This window comes from Acipenser ruthenus, chromosome 15 (assembly GCF_902713425.1).
Source record: "Acipenser ruthenus chromosome 15, fAciRut3.2 maternal haplotype, whole genome shotgun sequence".
Classification (NCBI taxonomy): Eukaryota; Metazoa; Chordata; class Actinopteri; order Acipenseriformes; family Acipenseridae; genus Acipenser; species Acipenser ruthenus.
In genome coordinates, this window is record NC_081203.1 from 33,433,497 (window position 1) to 33,453,333 (window position 19,837).

Genomic DNA, 19,837 nt, shown 5'->3' on the forward strand with positions numbered 1-19,837 from the left:
ATATATAATGTTCAGTGACATCTCAAAAACTACAGTATTTATAGCTGTACAAACACCCAGGAAGCCCAGTTTAACTACAGGTACCTTTGCCTACAAAGGTACCTCGAAATGAAGACAACGGAGGATGTCAGCACCTCCGGTCGCTTTTTTTGTTTTGTTTTTTAAAGTAACGAAAACGCTTATTCACTGCCAAACATGAACTACTTTAGACGTGTAATGGCTGCGGTATAGGATACTGACCTTAGGGTTAGGGTTTCGGTGTTGGGAGAGGATTATTCATTGTTTTAGTAACCATAATATGATAACCAATCGGAGCGCAGTGTCCAGACAGGAACATTTGGTAGTACCTTTGTTAGTCAACCAATGCACTTCCTTAATGAAATACTGTTTTAAATGCAATTACCTTAATTTATTTAGCTAGAGTGGAATTCTGTCGGCCAATTCTCTCGTCAGCGTCTTCAATCCTACTTCCCTTTAAGATAAACTTTTTGGCTGTGTTGTTAGAGGAGTGTTGATCAGTTCTTAGTTCCTAAGACGCAGTCAGAAATGCAATAAAAAAAAACGGCACAATTCATCTCAATTGCACTGTTTTCAGCATTAGTCCTCCGATATATTGGAGCTTTCGTGTTTCATTAACGTTATTATTATTATTATTATTATTATTATTATTATTGTAAATTACTTTGAAACTTGCTGAAGCCTGGCTTCACGCGTGGTGATCATAGCAATAGACTGATGCGCGAAACTCATCAATGGCGATGTCTTTTCTTGCGTGGCGGAACACATTTGTAAAGCATTGTTTTGATAGAAAACTCACTACAGCTTTATGGAGAAGTTTTGCAAAGTGGAAGACCACTTCCAGCAGAAATTACAGTATAGCAGCTTGCATGCCCGAGGCTGCAGCCTTCCTTGGAGTCGGAGACCACAGCGGATTGTATGACTACTCCGTCAACGAGGGAGACCGGTTTTGGGGCGCCGTGGGGAGGCAGAGGCTGTCTTGGATCACCCCCTTCCACACCGTGCAGGACTGTAAACTGAGCGAAGGCAAAATCCGCTGGTTTGAAGGAGGGCAGCTGAACGCATCAGGTAAAATGCCTGTTTTTATTTTATTTTCTTATTTGTGTGTGTGTGTGTGTATGTATGTGTGTGTGTGTATATATATAGGTATTTTACACATTATAAGTGCAAAAAACATCCTAAAGATTGGATTATTTATTTATTATTATTATTATTATTTTTTATAAAACTATATTTTTTGTGTAAGTGAAAATGCGTCAATTTCTTCAGCGAATAACGAATTCCGTTTAGTTTACACCATCTGCCAACACAGTCCGACTACTTCATTGTGTTTAGAGTGTTGGTTGCTAATAAGGAAGCTTTGCCTTTTCTGTTAAAGTTGTCATTTTTTATCATAACAGTTTTTTAGGGTCATGGGGTTGAATTCATGAAGACTGAACGTACCACTGAGTGCAGTGTATCTCTTTTCATTTACCGTGTTGTTCTCTCTCTCGTCTCTCTGCGCTCTCAGTGAACTGTCTGGATCGACACATCCACACCTGCCCCGAGCGAGTGGCGCTCATCTGGGAGAAAGATGAGCCAGGCACAGAAGTGAGAGTGACTTACAGGTGAGTAGGAAGACGCACCATTTCCACTGGGTAAATCATTAGCACACCTGCGTTATTATTTAGCTGCTGTTTAGTTTTCCAGACTGTCTCTTGGACTCAAGTCAGTTTATGTCGCCACCACACTATAGATCCTATCATACTTCCTGTGCTGTACGTATTAGGACCTCGGCTAACCGGGCTAATGCTGACTGTACAGGAAGTGTATTTATAGTGTGCTGGCAGTATAAAACTGAAATAAAGTTTGGGAAACTTTAGAAAAGTGTGAATGTCACAGGGATGGAAATCAGTTTTGATCCATTGCTGGTTTTACTATGAGTTTAATAAGAAACACCTGAGCTTGTTACCTTCACACTGTGGCTAATCAAGCAGGTAATAAAACCCGGAAAGGGTGAAACCGCTATGCAAAAGGAGTCTTATTTCCATTCCTGTGTTCTGCTAACGATGGATAAAAAAGGGTTTTAAATAGTCGCACAGTATACATTGTTTTCACACCCTTTCCTTGTAATAAACTCCCAGTCTGTTTGCTGTTGAGCAGTAAGAAGAAGAGAAGGCGTCCCTTATGCTTTTATCTTTGTCGGTTGCGCAGACAGCTTCTGGAGCTGACATGCCGTCTGGGGAACGTCCTGAAGCGCCAGGGAGTCAGGAAGGGAGATCGAGTCACCATCTACATGCCTCCATGCCCCCTGGCAGTGGCTGCCATGCTGGCGTGCGCCCGGATTGGCGCGGTCCACACTGTGGTGTTTGCAGGTTTCAGCTCAGAGGCGCTGGCTGACAGGATCCGAGATGGTAGGGGGCTGTGAAACATACGGTGCTGCTTCACTTCCAGTTATTCAATTCAGTTATCGTCCAGGACCCATTTGGTGGCGTGGATGAAATAACGGTCCCTCGGGAATCCCAAAAGTATTTTTTAGGATATCTCCGGGATGGAAATAAGACTCCCATTGCATAGCAGTTGCTGATTTTATTTACTATGAATTTAAGACACACCTGAGCTTGTTACCTACATACTGTGGCTAATCAAGCTCGTAGTAAAACCTGGGATGGGTGAAACTGCTATACAACAGGTGTCTTATTGCCATCCCTGTATCTTTAGAATCAGTCCTAAATTAATCCCATCGTAGGCCACTTGCAGTGTTTTTTCCATACTAGAATTAAAAAGAAACCGGGTTGTCAAATTAGACAAATGGTCTCTTTGTTGTATTTCCCAGACTTGAAGCTTTATAAATAGAGGAGGGTAGCAACATTTTCCAGACCTGCCTTCTGTCTTTAAAACATGAAGTGAATGAAGAGGAACATGCTTGTGCTGTATATATAACTAGATCAGTAGGAGCTGGTAGTTTGCCTAAAGGGAGACAGGCTTGTCTTTAATACAGTGGACTGTGTTTATGGGGGTGGGTACATTTTGTTGGGATTTGAAATATAACGGTTATTAGCCTTTTACTTCAGCAAGTTGACCACAACATGGCACTCACACCATGAGCTAGTTTAATCAGCTGGCAAGGAAGTTCCATGGAAGTGCCAGTATTGACAAACCCACCCTTCTTGTCGTTGTCTAAGCCCAGTCGAAGCTGGTGATCACCGCGAACCAGGCACTGAGGGGAGGGAGGACCATCGAGCTGAAGAAGACTGTAGACCAGGCTGTGAAGGACTGCCCGTCCGTCACGCGGGTCCTTGTTGCCATGAGAACGGAGAACCAGGTCCAAATGACTGACAGAGACATCCCACTGGAGGAGGTACGTCAAGCCGTCTCGCGCCCGTCAGTGCATTGAGAAAAGGGGCCGCAGTCAGAGCTCACCTCCCTTCAACTGTTTTAGTGTACATGCAGTCAAACCTGCTGCTTGTCTCTGCTCAGGGGATTGTGTGAAAGTGGTGGATGGAGATCTGCTGTAGGGACACATGGATTTATTTGAAGGACATGTTGCACACCTTCCATTCTCCTTTTTTTTTTCCAGGCATGTTTACGTTTCAGCGTAAGTGTTTAAATAAGTTTCATAGATCTTGATTAAGCACAGGTTTCACTTGTTAGTTAATAAACCAAATATTCATAGAGCAGGATGTTGATTCCACAGGAAATGATGAAGGAAGACGTGACCTGTGACCCCGTTGCCATGGAGAGTGAGGACATGTTGTTTTTGCTGTACACGTCAGGCAGCACAGGAAAGCCCAAAGGCCTTGTGCACACCCACGCAGGCTACCTGCTCTATACCTCTTTGACACACAGGGTGAGTTAACTTTTCTATTTGAATAGCTACTCCTTCAAGAAGGATGCCATCTTCTCTGTTTTACGCAGGGATGGAAATAAGACTCCTATTGCTCAGCAGTTTCGCCCATTCCAGGTTTTACTGTGAGCTTGATTAGCCGCAGTGTGTATAGATAACCAGCTCTGTTCTTATTAAACTCCTGGTAAACCCAGGAATGGATCACACTGCTATGCAATGGTAGTTGAAGGTTTTTGTATTCTTTTTTGAACCTAAAGACTTCAGGTCTACGTTCTTGTCCAATCCCACATGCAAATTAAAACCCCTCTATTGCTTGCTGTGGCAATGATAGGCATGCTACAAAATAATGTATTGAAGTTCTTGCAACATGCAGTAGGTGATAATATCAGACACATGGGAACGGTGTATGACACAATTTGAAATCAAATGGATTTGGGCAAGTTAGAACGATAGAGGTTGACGGGTTATGGATTAGTGGAGTCCGCATCGGCAGTGTTGAGTGTACAGTATTAATCATTTATCACATTTACATCTACTGAGGTCCCCCCTGCACCCTCCAGTGGATTGTCTCAGTGCTGCAGGTCTCTGCTATAATGGAGGGAAATCAATTCAAAACCAACTACACTTCATAATATTTATCTGTTGCATTATTAGCTTGTTTTTTGTGAAATCAGCCGTGGGAACATGTAACGTATTTTCAGCAGTATTTGTAAACAAGTGTCAGTGCAGTGTGGAGATGAACCTGCAGTGAGGGACTGGTTTTCAGCATTTCATATAAACAGTGGAGCAGTCCAGACTGCACCAGAAGACGACAGCAACAGCGCATCAGAATCCTCTCCGCTGTGCCAAAACCCGGCTCAGACCTCATCGTTGTGCCACTGACACACGCGCGCACACACACACACGCACACACGCACGCACGCACGCACACACAACATACACACAACATACACACAACATACACACAACATACACACAACATACACACACACAACACACACACACACACACACACAACACACACACACACTCACACACACAACATACACACACACACACACAACACACACACAACATACGCACGCACACACACACACACACACACAAACACACACACACCACACACAATCACACACACACACACACACACCACACACAATCACACACACACCACACACAATCACACACACACACACACACACACACACACACACACACACACACAGACACACACCACACACACACACACACACACGTAAAGTAAAGCATTCTGACAAGGTGGAGAAAGACACTTTGAATGCATTATCTATTATATATGTTAGTATACAAATAAAATGTGAATTTGTGTAATAATTGTTGTTTATAAAAATCTATATTGTATGGCTTTCCGGTACGTTCAGTTTGAGGTCTACAGCGTTGCTTATAAGAGAAGAGGAGGTGGTCCTGGCCAGGAGCCAGCTGCGGAGGCTGTGTGGATCAGACTGAGAAACAAAGTAATCTTCCTGGCCTCACTCTGAAAGAGAGGCTTCTTAGAAGTGCTCCAGAAAGGTTACACACTTGAGATGTACTGCACCACTGTATCAGTCTGCTTCTCTGGATCTCTTCCCATATTACAGAGCCTGGCACTGATCATGTACTAGTGGTTGCTTGACAGCTAGTGGTCCGCTTGAGCTGGAATCTGGCACCTTACAGATCCATTCTGCTCCCTGTTCGTTGTAGAGTTGTGGTTGTGCCGAATCGTTCTCTGTCGGATCATGCTGTGTTTCCTGATTTGAAAGCATCCATTGTAAGCATTATGGGACATGAGATGTGCTCCTTTTGATCCTTCGGTATTGAATTGGTTAAGAATCCAAGGAGGGGTGGTGATCGTGATGGAATACTTTTCTAAAAAGAAGTGAAATGGATGCAAACCGGCTTTGAGCTCAATCTCCAGGAGGGTTTAATGAGGAACTTTCACTGGGTCCGTTTTTGTAATAGGATTGTTGTAAAATAATCTACACTTGAGTGTGTTGTTTTATTGTAATCTTAACTCTTTCCCTTTTAAGAACAGACATTGTAACAAATTGTAATAATCTCCAATTAAACACGTCTGTGCTTGCGTTTCTGCTCATTTCAAATGAATTTCTGCATTATGCTGTTAATGTAATATGCACAGTGAAGGGCTAGTAGCTGTAGTCTGTTGTGTCTGTTTGTTGAGTGAAAGCAGTGCTCATGTCTGCTTCTCTGTTGTCAGACACGCTTCTAAAGCTGAACTCAGAGCTCTAGCTAAGCCAGGATGAGATACTTTGATTCTGCATCCTTGTTAAATCCACAGCAGCCCCGTTTTCACAAACATCTGGCTTGCACTGTAAAAGGTCTTGTGCGATGTGAAAGCAGCGCTGTCTAATGAAGATTAGAGCTCTGTGGCTTTTCTCATTCAGGCATGAGCTCCTGGAAGGGGTTAGAACTGTAATCCGTTGAAGTCAGCGATTTTGATCTCTCCTGTCGTGGAAGTGGGTGGGATTGCTGTGACAGAGTAATGCTGGAAAGGGCATATGAGGGAAAACGCTGAAAAGCGATAATGGCACAACCTGGTTGTAACAGTCACTTAAAAGGGACCATCTAAAATGACCACAGGGTATTTCATTTCTATACATTCATAAAATAGCTTTGACAAACCGAGCACACTGATTGGCTGAGACCCAAATCCCTTTGCAGCCTGACTGGTTGGATCTCCTGACCTCATTTGCATTACTTGGCTGTTTCATTAGTGCAGTAAAACTCCCTGTGTTGTGCAGATATTTCTGTACTACACACGCTCCATTGGGTTTGCAGACCATAGCGTGCTGTGTTCCATAACAAGTTATTACATGGATTTCTTTAAATACAGTCCGGTATGCACTGACTAATCAATGTGATCTTTGTTATTACAGAACAGCTAGTTCTGCCAAAACCATATACAGTACAACAACTGTACCACAACGTGCTGATCTGCACCAAGAACATTCTCTGTTATTTTTTTTATGGGACATGGAACCTGTTCAAGCAAACTACTTTGACCGGTTTAGCCAGATTTATATATCTTAATCTCATCCCATCTAAATGTGCTTTATTTTTTTTTATTTTTTTTTTTAAGCTGCTATTATGCAGCACTGCGATTATTGTGGGTCGAATTGAACCCTTTCATGCCTCGTATGGGGACGAATGGGAGACACAAATGCATGATGACCTCGTATCATGAGGCCACTCCCCTCCCCCACCCCCCACATATAAAGCAATTGCAAAAATAATGATAAATCTTTTTTTTTAATGAAAACTAGATTTCTGCTGTGTCCAAAGCTATTTTCAGTATTTGCTGCGTGGAAGTGGTTAGCGTGCTCCCTCTCTCTCTGCAGTATGTGTTTAACTATCATGACGGGGATGTGTTTGGCTGTGTCGCGGATATCGGCTGGATCACTGGGCACAGCTATGCTGTGTACGGACCGCTGTGCAACGGGGGCACCACAGTTCTGTTTGAGAGCACGCCGGTCTACCCCGACCCAGGTAAGAGCATCGCACCAAAACCTCGCTGAAAAGAAATATTGCACACTACGAGGCACGAACCAAAACTGCGCCTGTTCAGATGTGTCAGTTATTTCCGTTTACCAGTTCTAAACCTTAAAGATGTCTGGATTCTCCTTTTCCAAATTATTTTCAATGGCAATGCAGTGGTTCTGTAAATGCAATGGTGGATTGGTACCATAGCGGTAACAGAGTCCTATTTGAATTTACCAATGGTAGTCACGCTGCTGGTAATCTGTTACAGAACCCCATGTACAGGGACGTCTGTGCAATACTTGTTGCAGGGCCATTGTGCTGCTATTGCTGGAAGTGCTTGGGAAGAAGCTTTGATTAGTCTTATCAGTGCTTGTATGGGCTGGGAAAAAGAACTGGACAGGATGAAGTTGGCATTCAATACAATACAATGCAAATTCATTTTTATATAGCGCCCTTCACCCCATGGCATCCCAGGGTGCTGTACAAAGCTCACATGTACCATACACTCCAGCTACAACCAATTATAGGAAAGCACATTCAAAAAGTTATGTTTTCAATGTGTGCCTCATGAAGTCTGTTGTGTGTAATGGCAATTTCTTCCCCACAGGGCGCTACTGGGAGACTGTTGAGAGGCTAAGAATTAATCAGTTTTATGGAGCACCTACAGCAATCAGACTTCTTCTGAAATACGGAGATCAGTGGGTTAAGAAATACGACCGGTCATCTCTGAAAACCCTTGGGTCAGGTAGGTAAGAATGTGCAGGCTCCCAGAAATCATCTCAGGATCTCGACGCTTCACACTGCTCTGGCAAGATTAGGGGTGTGCTGTTACTCGTACACGGAATTGCCTGGAAGACGGATTTATCGGCAGGTATTCAATAAATCCAAATTATTGCCGTGATGCTTTCAAAACAAGAAAATCTGTCCTTCCCTCACCTTTACAATTGAGTACCATCCAATGGCATTGAAAAGCCGATTTGGAAGATTTTTTCCTCAATATAGCTAAACTGTGTTTTGACAGTTTTGTTTTGTTGCTAGAGGAATAGTTTCACAAACCATAAACCCAGTGACCCTCCCAGAACAAGGTGATTTATCTCTGATCGAGTGTTCTAATAAGGAACTCTAAATATGGGAACAAGCTGACAAAACACATTGGGAGAAACAGAAGGGTAGTTTGATCTTGTTGAAAGAGAGGGGTCTGGGTTACTGTGTGTGCCGGTACGACATGTTCCTGTTCACAAATCTGAAAAGTGCAAATACTGAACCGAACTCTGTGTTCAAACCTTACATTAGACAGGTCAAGGTGTGTACATGTTTATGCAATACATAACTGTGGAAACAAGTCTAACGCTGCCCTTGTTATTTTTGGACTGAATCCAGACACGGCGGGTGCAAAGCTGAAGCCTTTTTTTATTTTCATTCAATTAACACATCAATCAATGATGAATCAAGATAATAATGAATCCACATGTTCTTTTGAATTTGCATTTTCCTACATGGGAAGAAAAACAGCAGATGTGATACATTTTCAGCATATTTTATAATGCTGTCTGTTTGCGATGGATGTAAAAAAAAATCTGTTCGGACGATTGTATCCCCTTCGGTCACGATTTTTTAAATTTCATTTTTAGAAATTTTAAACCAGTTTGTGTGAACTCTGTGGAGTCGGTGAAGTTCCCCGGTCAACGCTTTGAAAAATATCACAAAGGTATACAGGAAACTGTAAGAGTAGTACAGTGTTTCATGTCAGATTTCCAAATGTCACTTTTTTCCAATTTTGTCAGTTTTTTGTTAAGTATATAGAAAATTACAAAGCGATATGCAATTCAGTATGTTAACGTAACATTATTCAGCAGGTTTGACTTTATGAAGCAGTTCATTCGAGAGGGTGATGCAAAACTTTTGGCCATAGCTGTAGATAGGAAAGTTAACATGGTACGGTTACACACACATTGATTGAAGGGGATATACTGTCCAGATACAAAAGATCTGTTCAGATGTCATCGGGTCAGTGTTTTGGAAGGGGTATTGCTGGTAACCTTTAACCTTTATCCTTTTCAGTGGGAGAGCCAATAAACTCGGAGGCGTGGGAGTGGTACTCCAGAGTGGTTGGGGAGGGGAGATGCCCTCTAGTGGACACTTGGTGGCAAACAGGTAAAGAACTAGACCGGTCTTAGCCTAACATGCCAAGCCACATCAGTGTTATTGCTCACAGCTCTATTAATAGCTAGCGTGTGGGTTTTTGGGGGTATTCTGGGGGATAATATCTGCAGCCTTACCTGTTTCATTCCATCACAGTTATGAAGCTGATTTTATACATTTCCAGATCAATCTAACGAGGTGTTCAGAAATGACAGGTCACACAAGCATTCATAGATGGTCTGTTAATGTGCTGCTATTTCAGTCTGAATTCATCAAGAACTGCTGCTACACATCAAACTACTGTACAGCACGCTTAGCTCGCCATTGAAAAACAAGGTCATTAAATACATGGAATGTCCTGAAGGATCATGTGAGAAATGCATTTAAATGTGATCCTTGAACAGGTTTAAGACTTGCATCGCTACGTGTAGTAACAGTTAATCTGTAACCTTTAGTAGCCGCTGTTGCTGGTACACAATGTGCTTTCCTAGACGTTGCTCGTGCTGAGGAATGTTTGCTTTGCTGCTTTTCACAACGCCTCTGGGAATGGAATTGGCAATGTGTGGCCAGTGCACTGCTCATATAAGCAGCTCCACTGGGGTTGAGAGATGGAATCCCAGCTCTGTCTGTTCCAGCGCTCTAGTTTTGAAACTTCCTGCATTCCTGTGCCAGGAGGAGCAGATGTTTTGGTTCTGGGGCTGGAGGAAGGGACATGGCTGGGAGCTCTGTGCAGCTTGTGGATTCCTTTATTAATGCTTCTAATCCAGACTGCAAGGTTACTGTACTATAGAAGATATTCTGTTGGCATGGAAACAGATTGCTATATTAAAAACAATACATCCTTGTAATCTTCATGTACGTACGATATATTCCTGTAATATACACGTTCCTACGTCGTGATGCTCCCTGGTCAGCAGATTAGTTTTTAAACAAACCGTCACCATTACCACTGTCGCTACAAGAAGCACAGTACAACGGAGAGGAAAGTGTACATTTGAAATAAAGACATGGGCATTCAACCAAACAATGACAAGGACTCCTTGCAAGGGACTGTCGAGCTGCAAACTAATCTTTAGAGTTTCAGCAGTGTGGAGTAGTGGTTAGGGCTCTGGACTCTGGACCGGAGGGTTGTGGGTTCAATCCCCAGTGGGGGACACTGCTGTTGTACCCTTGAGCAAGGTACTTTACCTAGATTGCTCCAGTAAAAACCCAACTGTATAAATGGGTAATTGTATGTAAAATAATGTGATATCTGTATAATGTGAAATAATGTATGATGTGATATCTTGTAACAATTGTAAGTCGCCCTGGATAAGGGCGTCTGCTAAGAAATAAATAATAATAATAATAAACATATATGCTGAAACATTCATACTAGGGAAAATCTGAAAACACATTTTAACAGTACTGAAGCTGAAATTGCCTTCATATAGCAGTTGAGGTTCATAATTAAACATTAGTGTTAGACTAAGCTAGCTAGTATCTGGTAGTATAATACGACCTAAATAGGCAAACACGGTGGTGCTGAATAATAGCTTTAGGGTTTATTCTTTAAACTGTATAACAGGCTTTGGCAGTAAGATGTAAATGGAATCCTTAATAATGATGACAGGCGATTAAACATTGCTTGTTTGGAAAGATCCCATACTGGGACAGTGGGAGATGCAGAATGCTCCAGCGCCCTCTCTCTGCCCTCCTTCCAAATCCTAACCAGATTGTTGGCTCTGGGGAAACGCTTTCTCTCTCAATCCCAGATCATGTCTTTAGTTCGTGCAGCTTTTGTGATCAGATCATTAATTGACAGCATGCAATTATGTTATTACTTCGCATAACTGTAATTAGTTAATTGACATCTGCCGGAGAAATGAATGTTTTTCATGTCTGCAGAGACGGGAGGGATTTGTATTGCTCCCAGACCTTCTGATCCCGACGCTGAGATCATCCCAGCCATGGTGATGAGGCCCTTCTTCGGCATTCAGCCTGCTCTGATGGATGATAAGGTGTCTTCATATTATCTGTTGCTTCATGGCTAAGACTGACTTCATTGTGGGAAATCTCCCAGCAGCCTGTAGATACTCTGACCTCTTTGTAAAGCCTTTATCTGTAGATATTAAAGGGCTAATAATCAATTCAAACCCATTCCCCTTATAGAAACAGGATTCTTTTCCCACAGTTATACTGTGCATTTCCCGTAGTTTACCCTGGTTTGCCATGTTTTATTAATATGCTTTACCATACCTCGCTATTGTTTTGCAATGCTTGCCTATGCGAAACCATGCTTTTACTATGCTTTATTACACTTTACTATGCTTATACTATGGTAAACTTGCAGAAGGATTTCTTCTCCCCTGTCATTAGCTTTACAACATTCTTGCAAGTACCGTTCTCCCCCAGAGATCGTTTAGTTTGCCAGACTTTATTTCCTTTTGTTTGACTCGGGTCCATCACGCAGTAGATTCATTGTGCAACATGTATAGGACTCACCTGAAACATAAGCTTTGCATGGGGATATACTCCCTGACACCTGATTCAAATGGAAGGTCTTGTAAGTATTGTAGCTAGCCCCTTTGGATTATTGTTTTTTACCTTTTCATTGTCGTGGTATTTCTCCATCGCGCATACTAGAGTTTAAATGCACACCCACTAACAAGCCCTGTGCCACCCTGTGTGCTTCTCTCATAATGTCTTGGTGCCGCGTTCAGGGTAACAGACTGTCTGCCAACGATGTGTCCGGCGCGCTCTGCATCGCACAGCCCTGGCCTGGGATGGCCAGAACCATTTACAATGACCACAAGCGCTACATAGAGACCTACTTCCAGCCTTATCCCGGTATGTACCTAGACACAGCATTGCACCTGTAGTTTCTGTTGATAACCAGTAGTAGTAATTACTAATACTAATAATAATATGATCCAGGGATGGAAATATGACTCCTATTGCATAGCGGTTTCACCCATTCCATCTTTTGCTATGAGCTTGATTAGCCCCAGTGTATAGGTAACAAGCTCAGCTGTGTCTTATTAAACATAGAGTAACACCAGGAATGGATCAAACCGACATGCAACGGGAGTCTTTTTCATCCCTGAGATGTTCCGAATTTGATTAAACATTTTATTCATAAGAACAGAGTTTGAAAAAAGAAATGTATAATTCTTTAAATAACTCCTGAGTTTCAGCTTTGTGAATAAAACTGTCTCCCTCGTTGACTTTTTCGCCAGGTCACTTTTTCACAGGAGACGGTGCGTACCGGTCGAAGGAAGGATACTACCAGATCATCGGCCGTCTCGACGACGTGCTCAATGTGAGCGGCCACCGCCTGGGCACTGCGGAGATTGAAGAAGTGGTGGTGAGCTTACAGGAGTCGCATACCATGAGAGCATCATTTACAAACGGAGCAAATGACCCTGATGTGCCTGCTGTGCCTGCTGTATGAACAATGACTCAAAGCACTGGACCACCCCTCCCATATCATACCATGGCAGTCACCTTTGCAAAAGCCCAGTTATTGTCACACCTGTCCAGCTGCTCTGCAATCCGAGTTGCACAGATCGCCCTGTCTCTTTCCTTGTTTCAGAATCAGCACCGCGTCGTGGCCGAGTCCGCTGTGGTCGGTTATCCTCATGAGATAAAGGGGGAAGGTAAGAGAGACTGGAGAGCACATCTCATTAATGTTGCTGCTCAGCTGGGCAGCAGTGTGGAGTAGTGGTTAAGGCGCTGGACTTGACCAGAGGGTCGTGGGTTCAATCCCAGGTGGGGGACACTGCTGCTGTACCCTTGAGCAAAGTACTTTACCTAGATTGCACCAGTAAAAACCCAACTGTATAAATGGGTAATTGTATGTAAAAATAATGTGTAAAAAATAATGTAATTGTATGTAAAAATAATGTGTTATCTTGTAACAATTGTAAGTCGCCCTGGATAAGGGCATCTGCTAAGAAATAAATAATAATAATAATAATAATACATGTGCACCAGAAGTACTTTATTTAACGTTGTCTGTACACCTGCACCGACTGCTGTTCAAACTCCAGGTTTCCTTGCGCTCCTCAGGTGCCTATGCATTCATAGTGCTGAAGGATGGAGTGGATGAGCCCGAGGAGCTCATAGAGAAGCAGCTGAGGGACACTGTCTCCCTGAAGATTGCAAAGTATGCTGCTCCCGACTATATACAGGTAGGTACTGGCAGCAGCTCTTCAGCATTCGCTACCAGTCCAGGCGGTTCCAGTGTCCTCCCGGTCAGGGTTGCTTGATATACCAGCAGTGGGACCCAGAACCTTGAATCCATTCTTTGTGGATGAGTACAGCATGCAGTGATACTGCCTGGGCTCCAGACCTGGTAATTGTGAAATTTGTAATTCATTGCAATTGCAGTGTCATTGTAATTACAGTAGAACTGTGGCATACCTGCGTAATTGTAATTATACTGTATAATTTATCAATTACAGTTCAGTTACGCATTCATTTGTCATTCGATCATTATTCTTGTGTATTCAGCCGCGTTTGGTGACCCCATTTGCTTTGAATAAATGAAAGGGATATGGTATGTTTCTGTATTGGGACCTGCGGTTCTTGCTTGTTATGTAGAATAAACAAACATGTTAACGCCTGGGGTTGTTTCTGTTATTTGTTAGTGTAATTGTAATTACTGCAGCAGTTGTAATTGAACACAGTAGCATTGCACTTGTAATGTCAGCAAACATTTCTGCTGTAATTTGTCATTGTAACTGACCTCAGGTCTGCTGGTCACTGTTCTTGGTCATTGCATGACTGAATCTCTTTACTGTGGTTTGGGTGTGGAAGGTTTTGCGCAGTACATGGAGTTCACACGGTTTGACTCCTAGCCACTCGATCATGGAAAGCGTTAAAGCAGCTCATGGTAATGCAGGAGGTCAAGGTGTTCTGCTTGACTTATTAAACCGTACTGTTACGATGGCTCTGCTTTCAGTGGGGAGCACCATGGGCTTCTTATTACACTAGTTGCAAATACAGCAGAAACACGCAGAGGTCTTGAAAGGTCATTTCCTCTAATGTTTTATATCTTTCTGTTTAGCAAATGTAGTACATTACTAAACCCGACGCTATAGCTTAAAACAGTCCCAGCTAATCTCTTCACTCCTCTAGCGTCCTCCGTCTCTACACTCTACACTGATTGAGCCGCAGCCTGGAAAGCACAGGGTTTTATACAAGCTCCTGAAGACACATTTAGACAGAAGCAGATTATTTAGTTAAGTACACAATGATCTGATTTATTTTGGATAAGTGGAGTGGGTCTAAGTAGCTTGTACAGGATTTGGGATTCTGTTCATCTCTGTTAGTGGATGGAATTGACCTCGGCTGGTCTTATTTAATTGAAGTCATTTTAAAAGGATGGATACACTGGTATGCATGTCCCAAGTGGCACTGATACTGTGCAAACATACGCCTTGCCCAGGATATAAACAACAAAAGGACATTTCATTTCCGCTTGGGGCAGTTCTACCCTTTGAGACCAAGGCCTCGTTTACAAGGGGGTCCTGGCACCACAATACAAACTCAAGGGATGTTTAAATCCACTGTAATCTGAGATGGCAAGCCACCACCGACAGTAGGCTTGATTACGGCAGAGCTTGAGAAAGACGTGATTCGTAACTTTAAACGCAGGCACCGGCTGCTTTGACAGACCCCTGACTGGCATTAATAACGGCTCTTGTTTTCAGGTGGTTAAACGCTTGCCCAAGACCCGCTCGGGGAAGATCATGCGGCGCGTGCTGCGGAAGATCGTGGAGGGGAAGGGGAGTCAGCTGGGGGATCTCTCCACCATGGACGATCAGACAGCAGTGCAGGAGATCATCGACGGGCACAAGCGCCTTCGGGGAACTCCACGATAACCCAGCCCCAGAGGAGCGGAGCGCTAAGCACAGACACACTGCAGAAACCAGAGCCGGTACTGCAGACACACACTGAAACACTGTTCCATCACACACAGACCCGTGTATCAAGAACGCAGCATTGATTTGAAACTGAGGCCTGAAGATAGAAACACATGCATCACATCTATGAATCTGTTAGAAGGTCTTGTGTGTGTGTTTTCTTGTGAACCCCAGGTTGTCTGTATACATAGCACATCCTTATATGGTACAGTACAATGAATATTAGCAGACATATATATATATATATATATATATATATATAATCTGTTTGCATGAAAGGTCTGCCCACCACAATAACAATACGACACAATGAGATGTATATAGCATATATTTTATAAGAAACATTCCAAGTGCTTTATAATCCGTATAAACTGATATTAATAACTGTTTTTAATAATAATAATAATAATAATAATAATAATAATTTGTCATACTGTTTGATCTAGATGAACTATTCAAAAGATGATATCCTCAAAAATTCTGCCTTTTTTTTTTCTTTTTTTTTTTAGTAGGAAGCTGTTCAAGTCTCGTAGACCAGAAAATGCTTTAGATTATATATATATATATATATATATTTAATTTTTTTTGTAGAATATTCTCTTTTGAAAAGGGCCTATGGTGTGTGACTGGCAAATATAATGTGTAAAGGATGAGGAGCAATCTGGTGTGGACTGCACAGGAAATGTACAAATACAAAAATAATCTTAATAAATTCAATGACAAACCAGAAGTCTTGTCTTAGTGACATTCCTAACACTGTTGAGAGTTTCATAGTTAGGGAACACTACAGGGTTAACAGATCTAACAGAAGGAAACAGCAAATTACTGTTACTATTAGAAATAGTGTTACAGATGCCAGAGGCAGTACACCTCGTGGATGCACCACACACTTCTACATTACAAGCAGTGCAACGGTGCGCTCACACGTTGTTTGTATTGTACACTCGTGTTCAATGTAATTACTTTGCATGGAGTTGTGGTTCTTCGTGTGTGATAAGTCAGCCAGTCTGGAAATCTGCAAAACTAATGGACCAAATGCTGATAAATGGAGTTCATAGTGAAGCCACAGGGTTCTGGTAACGTTTCTGATTAAGAATTGTCTTTCACGTGTTATCAGGAAAGGTTACTGCACTTCCATTAATCTACTTTTCTGTGTCTCGAGAGGTTCTCCAAGCTGCTAATGAACTAACGAATCGGACAGTTCCTGCCTTAAACACAAGTGTAGGGCGTAGTTGCTCTAATTACTTTGTGAGCTGCTGGAGAGTGTGTCCTGCGAATGGAGGCTGACAGATTCAGCGTTGCACAGAAGGTAGAGGGGTCTGTGTGTGTGCCAGGCTGTAGGAAAAGCACACATGTATGTAACTGCTCAAGCTTTCCATGCAAAATATACAATGTGTGGTCAGTGACCTGATTTTGAACTGACACTGTCAAATTATTCATGTTCAGTGCATTTGAATCAATCTTGTTGCAATGCATGCATGCAGATACGTGTTCATCCCCTTTACTTAGTCTATTGCATTCTATACAGTATACAAAGATACATCTTAAAGAATCGCACACCTGAAACTTTTGGGGGTGATAATAGATTTTGATTTGCTATTGCTTTGCCAGTGTTATTAAAAGGCATGTTTTTTGGATGGCTTGCCTTTTCCACACATGCAAAGCAACATCCTGACAATTAATTAATTTTGTATTCGGTTTAAGCTCCAGTGAGATAACAAATAAGCCAAGCTGTCACCTTCCAGTTTTAATGACTGCAAATAATTAGCTTGTGGCAGCCCTTGAGAATTGGTGATTCTTACTTAAAGCCAAGCGACCACACACAGTTAGCACACACAATGTACAACTTGCTTTTGTCATGCATCCTAGCCGGGTTTGGGATATTTGGCAACAGCATGGTCATTTTTCTTATAAAGAGAAGCCCGGGCAGGATGCACTTCACAGACATACTGGTGGTGCACATCTCACTGGGGAACAAGGTCCACCTGCTGTTCCGAGTCCTGTCCCTGACGGCCCCTATGATCTACTCGCTCTGCTACCCCATGAGCCTCGCCTGCAAAGCTGTGACCCTCGCCATGCACACGGGGAGGAAGGTTAGCGTGTGGTGCATCGTGATCCTCAGCTGGTACCGCTGGTGCAAGCTGAAGAAGATTCACAGCTCGTCCCTGGCGCTGTGCAAGCTGGAACGCTCGTCCAAGCTCTACCTGCTCCTGGGGTTCCACTGGCTGGCCTGGGTGCTGATCTTCATGCCCTTCCTTATCCTAATCCCAGAGACCTTGGATATCAACTCCACCCAGGCCTGTGACTGCTCTGTGGCCGACGCCATGGAGAGAGGAAGTGGTTTCATCGTCACCTACTCCACGCTGTATCTCACGGTGCTGCAGTACACAGCGGCGGCTTGCATGACCCTGTTCAACATCAAGACCGTGCATATCCTGCTCAAGCGGCAGGCATCCGCAGAGACTCCGGGGACCGTTTGCCGGCTAGGCAGGGAGAAGGATGCCGCAATGGTCCTTGTAGCCCTCGTAAGCCTTTACAACACCTGCATCATCCTGCACACCATCTTGACCTTCAACCTGAGCGGCACCTCTGCGGCAGGAGCTGGGAGGGTGGCTTTCGATATCTACGCCTCCTTCATCCCGTACGTTATCACACTCGGGCAACAGACGTTCAGAGGGTGGCTATCCCGCTTCTGGGTAAGGGTGCGTCGAAGGACCCCCCGGCCCGATGCAAATGTCCAAACAATAGCCCTGACTTAAGGATTCAGACAGCTTTTCTGTGGGCACAAAAAAAAAACATTGCGGCGATAGCTTGTTTTTGTGTTTCTATACATTGGGTTTTTCATCAGTATGGAATGACAGGATGCTCTTAGACCATGTAAATGGAAACGCAATGTAACACTATTTCTAATCAAAGGAAATTGGTAAACTGTTTAAAAGAAAATGAGAATATGAGGCAGTTATTTATTTAGCACTGTGTAGTGTACATAGAGTAAGCGGTGTTAATGAATCAATTAACATAAATAATACATCATCTCATCATCTCATGTCATTGTTTCTTTACTCAAAATAACTGTATCCTCAGATTATGTTGTTTTGCACTAATCTAATTATGAACACCAGTACAGTAAATTAAAATAATACACCCAGCCACTTTGCTCTTTCTGTGTTGTCTCCTGCAGTGCTATTAACATTTTTTTTTTAACCCACCTAAAAAACATAATGGGGGAAAAACTTTTAATGTCTCTGTTAATCTCTGTTATATCGAAAATAATTAGCTGAGAACGGGTTAAAAATGTCAATAAAAAAATACCAGTACAATTTAGAATTTGTAGAGGTCAGTGGTGAAACACATTATACCTTAAGTTAAATCCCTGGACTTGCTTTGACAATGTGGTGGTGTCAGTCTGGTAGCACTGAGTAGGGTCTGTAGTATCTGCATGATTCTTCTTTATCATGCAGTGCGTTTCAGCATTATTTCTACGGCTTTGTTTTTCTGGGTTTATCTTTTAGAAAGTCTTTTTACAGAGAGAAGCATACTAAGGACAGCTTCTATAGCAGCAAAGTATACTAAACTGCACCATGTAAGTGATAATAAAATAAATAAGCAGTAGAGGTCACCAGTGTTCCTGTGTGCTTTGGGGCGTTTCATCTGTGTCTATTAATTAGAACATAAAACCTAACTGCTCTAATCTCCACAGGAAATCCTGAGTTAAAAGCTATTCCATCTCAGAGGTATTCATTAAACATCTCTCTGTCAGAGTACCTTCATCCTGAGGTTTCACAGGCATCTTAAGGATCAACGGTATGATGCAAACTCTGCAATGACAATTTCATCTGCTTTAATTAACTTCAAATATCATCTTGGAAAGAAAGCGACTCTGAATCTGCACTTGAGTACTCCCAAGAGCAGGCTAAAAGAAACATAATGTAAATAAATACTGAACGCTGCATACTGTAGGTTTAGAGTCACCAGACTCATCCTTTCAAAGACCCAGTTCAATTCGAAACCAGGTGGAGGTGAAAAGCTAAATCCCTGACTAATTAAGCCACTTCTATCTCCCTAGCCTCCTACATCAATATGTCAAAGTACACTTGTGGCAGTGCTTGTTTCTCGTGAGCAAAAACCTTCTTTCAAACGTTCAGCTTGTACGCTCTTCTTTCAAACGTTCAGCTTGTACGCTCTTCTTTCAAACGTTCAGCTTGTACGCTCTTCTTTCAAACGTTCAGCTTGTACGCTCTTCTTTCAGACGTTCAGCTTGTACGCTCTTCTTTCAAACGTTCAGCTTGTACGCTCTTCTTTCAAACGTTCAGCTTGTACGCTCTTCTTTCAAACGTTCAGCTTGTACGCTCTTCTTTCAGACGTTCAGCTTGTACGCTCTTCTTTCAAACGTTCAGCTTGTACGCTCTTTCAAACGTTCAGCTTG

General features: G+C 42.7%; 1 protein-coding gene across 1 annotated transcript; it reads left to right on the forward strand.

Moving 5' to 3' along the window:
- Window positions 1–191: 191 nt before the first annotated feature.
- On the forward strand, window positions 192–16,141 carry LOC131697632 (acetyl-coenzyme A synthetase 2-like, mitochondrial). Its single transcript, XM_058988032.1, has 14 exons — window positions 192–1,086; window positions 1,529–1,625; window positions 2,212–2,411; window positions 3,183–3,358; window positions 3,695–3,847; window positions 7,219–7,366; window positions 7,968–8,105; window positions 9,422–9,514; window positions 11,390–11,502; window positions 12,205–12,331; window positions 12,721–12,848; window positions 13,077–13,140; window positions 13,553–13,674; window positions 15,199–16,141. Exons 1-14 carry the CDS (start codon window positions 753–755, stop codon window positions 15,367–15,369), a joined length of 2,064 nt encoding a protein of 687 aa, XP_058844015.1. The 5' UTR covers window positions 192–752; the 3' UTR covers window positions 15,370–16,141.
- Window positions 16,142–19,837: the final 3,696 nt, after the last annotated feature.

Excerpts from the sequence above, each read along its gene's own strand:
- LOC131697632 (XM_058988032.1), top strand. The coding sequence starts at position 753 with ATGGCGATGTCTTTTCTTGCGTGGCGGAACACATTTGTAAAGCATTGT. Across the intron at positions 12,332-12,720 it reads CTACTTCCAGCCTTATCCCG|GTCACTTTTTCACAGGAGAC; the intron begins GTATGTACCTAG and ends CTTTTTCGCCAG. Across the intron at positions 13,141-13,552 it reads TCATGAGATAAAGGGGGAAG|GTGCCTATGCATTCATAGTG; the intron begins GTAAGAGAGACT and ends TGCGCTCCTCAG.